This window comes from Anser brachyrhynchus (genome assembly GCF_964034855.1).
Source record: "Anser brachyrhynchus genome assembly, chromosome: 16".
NCBI lineage: Eukaryota > Metazoa > Chordata > Aves > Anseriformes > Anatidae > Anser > Anser brachyrhynchus.
The window spans coordinates 456,063-463,494 of record NC_137734.1 but is presented as its reverse complement, the minus strand read 5'-3'; the positions used below and the strand labels follow the sequence as shown (position 1 = coordinate 463,494).

General features: G+C 70.6%; 1 protein-coding gene across 1 annotated transcript; it reads left to right on the top strand.

The window, feature by feature from the left end:
• The first annotated feature begins 1,222 nt into the window (after positions 1-1,222).
• On the top strand, positions 1,223-6,830 carry CD40 (CD40 molecule). The gene is made up of 9 exons (XM_080557813.1): positions 1,223-1,559; positions 3,034-3,115; positions 3,690-3,815; positions 3,918-4,061; positions 4,267-4,366; positions 5,270-5,331; positions 5,472-5,570; positions 5,980-6,005; positions 6,265-6,830. Exons 1-9 carry the CDS (start codon positions 1,512-1,514, stop codon positions 6,415-6,417), a joined length of 840 nt encoding a protein of 279 aa, XP_080413939.1. The 5' UTR covers positions 1,223-1,511; the 3' UTR covers positions 6,418-6,830.
• The last annotated feature ends 602 nt before the right edge of the window (positions 6,831-7,432 follow it).

Here is a 7,432-nt window from a genome sequence, read left to right as displayed (position 1 = left end):
TGCCGCTCTGTCTCTGCTCTCAAGGCCCCCCTGGGACCATTCGTGCTCTCAAGCGAATCAGTTTTGGGAAATGACGGCAGGGGGGGAATCCAGAGCACGCGGCCCCCGCAGCTGCCCCGGCACACAGCCCCCCGCCAGGCGGCAGGAGCAGGAGCCCCGAGGGGCTGCGGGTGGGCAGCGGCACAGCGGGCACCGCTGGCTCACGGGGCACCGGCAACAGTGCCCATGAGGAGCGGCGGCACTGGGGCAGCCTGAGCCCCGCTGCACGCGCAGCCGGCGCTGGATGGACTCCCAGCTGGGGCTGGGGCAACGCGGCCGTGGCTGGGTGGCTGGCACTGCTGCAGGAGGGGACAGGGCAGCAGGGCCGTTCTGTGACCTGGGCGCAGGGGGATGCTGAAAGCCCCCCCTTCCAGGCACGCACCACAGGCTGGATACGGGGAAGTCTCCCAAGGGCAGAGGAGCCTGGAACTTCCCCGGGGATTGCTCTGGGGACCCCAGGGAAATGCAGCCGGAGGCCGCAGCCAGCCAGAGGCACAGCTGGGCCCTGCAGGCCTTCCGCCTCTTCCCCTTTTTGGCTGACGTATTTCTGGGGACTCCGCACAGACGCCGGAGTTTGGGGGAACAGTGAGGGGCTCTCCAGGGCCACAGCTCTGAACTATCTTTCTTTGGGAAAATGAAGTGAAACCTTGAACTTCTGCCTCAGAAATGAGTTATTGGGGCCAGCACAAAGACTTCCATTGCCGTGGCCCACAGCTGAGTCCTGCCCGTGGCCTGCACCCCGTCCACCCAGGAAGGTGCAGGCCGGGCAGCAACTCAGGGCTGGCAGGGAGCTGCCAAGGAGCAGGCTTCCCTCCGCCAGCTGCAGCGTTACGCTCGCCTGGAGCCACCGCGCAGGGAGGCCGAGCCCCAGCGGCTCTGCCGGGACCCCGGGCAGGGCTAGGCGCCACGGGGCCGGGTGCCGTGGCGGGGCAGAGCTGCTGTCCCGCGGGACAGGCTCCGGTGGTCCACACCGGCCAGCGGTGCCTCGCGCTGAGCTGCCCCAGCTCCCCCCGGCCCGCCCCGCCACGCAGCCGGGGCGCTGGGCACGGCTGCCCCGGGACCGCGGGGCTGGCGCCCGTAGGGCCGGGGCCGGGCCCGCAGCGCGGTGCCGGGGGGCTTCCGCCGGGCCCCCGGGCCCGTCCCCGCGGCCGCCCCCCCACGGCGCTGCCCTCGGCCCCGGGCTGCCCACGCTCCGCGGCCCGGGGAAGTCCCCGGGGGCGCGGGGAGTCGGCGGCGGGAGCGTGTGCCCGGTGACTGCAGGATGGGCGGCCCCTGCGGCCCCTTCCTGGGCGGAAACGGGCCGAGGCGTTAATACGGGCTGCCCCGCCGCCCGGCTCGGCTCGGGACGGGGCGCCACGGCACGGCACGGCCCGGCACGGCACGGCACGGCACGGCACGGCACGGCACGGCACGGGACGGGACAGCACGGGGCGGCGCGGCTCGGCTCGGCTCGGCTCGGCTCGGCTCGGGCCATGGGGCGGCGCGGGCTGCTGGGGCTGCTCTGCGCGCTGCTGCTGGCTGTAAGTGCGGCGTCCCGCGGCGCCGGGGAGCGCGGCCGGGGCCGGGCCGCTCGCTGCCGCGGGGCCCGCAGCGGGGCCGGCACCGGGGTCCCCGCGCTGCCCGGCGGCGGCGAGGCTCTCCGGGGGGGCGCGGCGCCCGGTCCTGTCCGGCCGCTCCGCTCCGCTCCGGCCCCGCGGGGCGCGCCCGGGCCCCGCGGCGGCGCTGCGGCCCCGACGGGAGCGGGCCCGGGGCCATCGCCCAGCCCCGTGCCGGGAAGGCTGCGGGGGAGAGGCCCTGGCCGGGCGCCCCGGGCCTGGCTGCCGGGCGCGGAGCTTCGCCGTTCCTCATTCCTGCGGCTGGGAATTCCCCGCGAGGGCTCGGCTTTATCCGCGCCTTCCCGCGGCCGTTCGCCTCCCTTTGCCCAGGGACCCCCATCACCCGCGTCTGGGGCGCGGCCGTGAGTTTGGGGAGGGGGAGAGGGCCGGGCCGGGCCGGGCAGGCAGGTCCCCGCCCGCGGATCCCCCCGGCTCAGCTCCGCTCTCTGCCGGCGGGGCTGGGGCAGAGCCGAGCACCGCTGGCTCGGCCGGGGGCTGCAGCCCGGCCGCGGGCCCTGGGCGCGGGGTCTCGTGGGCTCGGAGCACGGAACGGGCCCCGGGGGGCTGGGCGGTGTGAGCAGAGGCAGGGCCGGGCGTATGAGCACCTCTTTCAGTTCCCTTTCCTGCCCGAAGTCACAAACGCACGGTGGCAGGGTCAGTTCCCCTCTGGAGTGTCAGGCGTCCCGACACCAGAGCTCCGGTGTCCCGCTGCTCCTCGGGCAGAGCTGCACCGTGGCACCAGGGCTGCCCGCGGGACCCCACGAGGGGTCTGCAGTACACGGGGCTGCTGCAGGCCTGGCTCCCAGCCCTCCTTCACTACGAGTCCTCGCAGCCTTCTTGCTCCAGGGCCCTGCTGGGCTTCCATCCCTCTCCCCGGGCCTGGCAGACTCACCAGGCGCAGCCACTCTGCCAGAGGTGCGCAGTGCTGGGCTCGCGCCTCACGAGGGACGATGACACAGGTGTCCTCCTACCCCTGGACTGGCTTGAGATCCGAGCCCCCAGGACAAGGACAGCTCCCTGCTTCCTTCCCCACCAGGTTGGCCGGGCTCCGCTGGGTTGGGTGTCTGAGTTGACGCTGCTCCCCCTGGCCAGCGCTGCAGCGCTGTGGGCAGTGGCAGGGGCCCAAGGTGATGTGCAGCCTGGTAGAAAATCCGGGGAAACGTGGGGCCACCCTGCCAGAGTTGCTGCCATCCCACTTCAAAGAGAGTACTGGTAGCACCAGGCAGCGCGGGCGGCTCTGCTGTGGTCTGTGGTTAGTGCAGGCATGGGAAGCGTGGTGCAGGGAAGACCTCACCTCAGGGCGTGGGTGAGCACGTGAGTTGGCACACGCATGCCAGCAGCCGTGGCCGTGCAGGAGCGTGGCGGAGCAGTGTCATTTCACAAGTCTCATCTCTTCCAGTGCTGGGGGCCCGGTGACGCCATAAGATGCTCTGATAAGCAGTATGAGCACAAGGGCAAGTGCTGCAACCGCTGTCAGCCAGGTATGGAGATGCCTTCCCCTTCCTGGGCCCCTGAGGCCCAGCTGTGCCAGAGCCAACTGCATGGCCACGGCCGGAGCCAGCCCCGCTTGCTTCAAGTGAGCCCCCCCCCGCCAGCAGTGCCAACAGGCTCACCTCCCGCTGTCACCTAGTGCTGGAGCAGCTGGGGACCTCGTGGGTTCCCTGAGACCCCCCGCACCTCACCAAGTCTGCAGGGGCTCCCTTGCACAGCCTGAGCTTCTGCAGCCGCAGGATCCCATGGCACAGGCAGCTTGCAGGGACAGCTACTCCTGCTGGCATGGCCAGATTGGCTTCCAGTCCCTGGCGTGCTGGAGGCAGTGAACGCCTGCCCCAGTCTCCTGCTGCAGCCCCCAGCACCTCCTGCCCAGCCCTGGGCTGGCCCCTGCAGCCCTGGCTGCCGGAGCAGCATCCAGCAATTGAACAAATGTGCCGCAGCGGCCCTGGCATCCACAGCATCCAGCGCTGCTGTATCCTGCTGGCAGAGCTGCTGCATGCAGGGGGAAAGCTCCCTTGCCTCTGCCTCACCAGCACTTACTTGCCCCTACCTCACTTGCAGGGGAAAAGCTGGTCTCTGAATGCAATGCCACAGAAGACTCTGTCTGCATCCGCTGTGAGAGTGGACACTATCAGCAGAGCTGGACCAAGGAGCGGCACTGCACCCCCCATGACATCTGTGAAGACAGTAAGTGCTCCGTGCTCACACTGGCCCCAGCATGTGGTGCTGCAGGGGCTGGTGTCTGCCCGGGCTCACCTGTCTGGTGCCTCACCTTGCCCCTTTGCCCAGACACCGGCCTCATTGTGAAGACGCAGGGAAACGCGACGCACAACACGGTGTGCCAGTGCCAGGCCGGCATGCACTGCTCAGACATCAGCTGCCAGACCTGCGTGGAGAACCAGCCCTGCAAGCAGGGCTTTGGGTTTGTGGCAGGTGAGACTCAGAAGCTCCCGCCCTCCCCCTGGGGACCGATGTACTGCCAGCATCGGCCTCAGGTCCTCCCAAGCACGGGGTGCTTCCCTGGCACGGGGCTCCCAGCAGAGCTTCAGGGGAGCTGCGCTGCTGCTGTGCCCGGCGGTATCGCCACGGGAGAGGCTGCTCTGTTCCAAAACTTCCTGCAACCTCTGTTCCTTTCCAGCCAAGGCCGTGGCTCGGACGTCGTCCCCCTGCGAGCCCTGTCCAGAAGGCACCTTCTCCAACGTCTCTTCCAAAACCGAGCCGTGCTACCCCTGGACAAGGTCTGAGTGCTGACCACATCCTATGCCCATCCCATACCTGGCTGTGCCACGTCCCTGTTGGCATGTCCCCTGCTGCCAGCCTCTGGAGGGGACCTGTGGACCAAACGCTGGGAGTCTCTGAGGGACGCAGCGTTGGGATGGCATAGAGCAGGAGTGAGGGGAGCAGAGCAGTGAGTGCAGTGAGGCTGGGGGTGGCGTGGCCCATTTGGAGGCAGGTATCCAGGCACTTGTGACCATCCCTCGGTGCGTGCACAGAGCGTCAGCCCGTCCAGGGGTGTCCGCGCTGCCTTCTGCACTGCAGAGCCAGGAACAAGGGCCATGGGGTCCCACCAGCCCTGCACAGGCTCTGCCTCCCAGCACGCTCCTTGGCTGTGGCTACTGGCCGAGGCGCCTGCCCTTCCTGCAGGGGAGCTGGGGTTTGAGGATGCTATGGGCTGGCAGCTCGCCCGTCTGTAGAAAGCTGCTCGAGGGTTACTTGCACTCCCTGCTAGAAACGTGAGCCTTACTTCTGGACTGAATTAGTCTCACTTCAGTTGCCAGCCATTGGATTTCACTTTGCTTATATCTGCGGCCAGAAATTACCTCCCCATGGAGCCACTTGTAGCCTGTCATCAAGCCATCTCTGAGCTGCTCTGCAACAGCTGAAGTGCCCAAGTCCCAGGGTCTCTCTGTCAGTGCAGGTCCCAAATCTACACTCCCTCTGGTCCTGTCCAGGACCCTGGAGCAGGATCGTGCTAGGAGCCTGGCATCCCCATCCCACAGCATGGGCCCCAGTGCCGGGTGGGCCCCCAGCCACCACCCCTCGAGCCCAGCAGGCTGACCGCCTGCTGCTTTCCGTGCACCTCCTCGGGGGCTCTGCATACCCAGGCTCCTGCTGAGGTGATGTCTCATTCTTGCCTGCAGCTGTGAGGAAAAGGGGCTCGTGCTGAAGGAGAAAGGGACAAACACTTCGGATGTGATCTGTGGTAAGTGCCTGGTGCCGCAGGCTGGACCCGTGCGGAGCAGGGACCTCCTGCCGTGGCCGCGGGCAGTAGGTGGGGGCCTCGGGGGAGCCCCGTGTGGCTGAGCGCTGGTGGCACCCCGCTGATCCCATCTCCCCTGGCAGAGTTCAGCAGGCGCTCCTCGCTGTCTGTGCTGATCCCCATCACGGCCGCGGTCGTCACCTGTCTCGTGGGCATCTGCATCTACTGCCTGGTCCACGCAGGTGAGGAGCTGGGACTGGGGCCTCGGAGCCTCGGCCGGAGAGGCTGGGCCAAGGTGGGGAGGATGTCGGCAGCTCTGCTGATTCTGGGGCGGCCCTTCTGGGGACGGCACCAAAGCGTGGCTGCCCCGAGCCTCGTGTGCTGCCGGGCAGTGGGCACCATCTGCTGGAGCCCGGCAGTGCCCTGCCCGCAGGCACATTTGTGCTGCCGCAGCCCGAGCCGGGCCGGCTGCCAGAGGACAGGGCCAGAGCCGGGCCCCTCCGCGGCACCCGGCCCCTCCGGGCTGGCACTGCGAGCTGCAGGACCCGTGCTACAGCAGCACCGGCCTGGCTCTGAGCCCAGAGCTCAACGCAGGGCTTGCAGCCTGGGAGCACTCCCTGACCGCTGCCTTCTCTTCCTCTTTCCCTCCAGACCTGAGGCGACGCGTGCCGAAGCAGGTGAGTCAGCCTCTGGAGCAGGTTGGGGTCCCTCTGGCACGGCCGGGCTGTGCCAGCAGCGGAGCTGCAGAGCTGCAGAGCAGGGGCTGGGAGGGGTGGGGGCTGTCCTACGGCTGCCCCGCCGGGATGGGCCCCCCAGGGGTGCGGCACCAAGCACAGGGTGAGGCCCTGGTGGAGGTGGGAGCGTGGCAGGAGCCTGTGGATGGCTGCAGACGGGGTGCGACGGCCTGCCCCTGACCCCTGCTCTGCGCCCGTGCAGGTCGAGGCCAGGGTGCCCCGGGATATGGAGAGACAGGAGCCCAAGGAGGACGGGGAGGACATCTTCCCAGTGCAGGAGACTCTGCTCGGGGGCCAGCCTGTGGCCCAGGAGGACGGCAAGGAGAGCCGCATCTCGGAGCAGGAGAGGCTGTGAGGGCGCAGGGCGCCACCGACAGGAGCACAGCCCGGGGCCAGCGCCCTCTTCCCTGCCCCCTCTCCAGCCGGGGAGGGAGGCGAGGCCTCCGGCCGGCCGCAGACGCGGTGGGGCCGCGGCACGACCGGGAGGGGCCGCAGCGGCGCCCGGCCCAGCCGCCGGCCGGGGGGGGCCGTGGCGGAGGGGCCCGGCGGCCGGTGCAGGACGGCGGGGCCGCGGCGCTGCCGGGCAGCCTCGGGGGGGGGGCGCCCAGCTCGGCCGCCGGAGCCGGGCCCGTGGGCTCCGGGACGGGCAGGCGGCAGCGGCCGGGGCAGGGCCGCGGCCCGGGGCCCGCGCTCGGGGTGAATAAACGCCAGCCCCGGACCCACGCGTGTCCGCCACACGGCTTCTGCGGGGCGCGGGGGCGGCAGCGGCCGGGCGGGTGCGGGGCCGCCGCGCCGCCAGGAGATGGAGCTGCGGCACCGCCACCGCCACCGGCACCGGCACCGGGCGGGGCGGGGCGGGGCAGGCGGCGGCCGAGCCCCCATTCCCCCCCCCGCGGGGGCGGTGGCTCCTGGCCCGGCTCCCGGAGCTCGGGGGCTTCCAGCCCCGGCCGGGGGCGGGGTCGCGGTCCCGGCCCCGCGCCCCCCGCGGGTCCCGGCTCTGCGCTGGGCTGGGCTGGGAGCAGTCACACGCGGTTGTTCTCCGCCGCACCGCTGACAAAAAGCCGGTATTTAAACGTTACTCGCTCTCCCGCTGTGCGGGAGCGGCACGGCCTGCGGCCTCCCCCGGCCCCTCCAGCCTCCCCCGTTCACGCCGACCCGGGCTCCCGGACCGGTGCTCCCGAGCCCGGCTGCCCCTGCGGGAGGAGGGAAGGGAAGATCCGCCAGCACCCGTGCCTAACGCCTGCCGGGGCCCCTGCGCCCACACCCGGGCTCCGTGCGGCACACGCCGAGCCTGGGTGCGCTCCCTGCGAGGCTGAGGGCAGCGGCAAGGCCGGGGGGGCTGCAGGTACCGGGGAGCAGCTGGAGCCCGT

Excerpts from the sequence above, each read along its gene's own strand:
- CD40 (XM_080557813.1), top strand. The coding sequence starts at position 1,512 with ATGGGGCGGCGCGGGCTGCTGGGGCTGCTCTGCGCGCTGCTGCTGGCT. Across the intron at positions 3,816-3,917 it reads CCATGACATCTGTGAAGACA|ACACCGGCCTCATTGTGAAG; the intron begins GTAAGTGCTCCG and ends CCCTTTGCCCAG. Across the intron at positions 6,006-6,264 it reads GGCGACGCGTGCCGAAGCAG|GTCGAGGCCAGGGTGCCCCG; the intron begins GTGAGTCAGCCT and ends GCGCCCGTGCAG.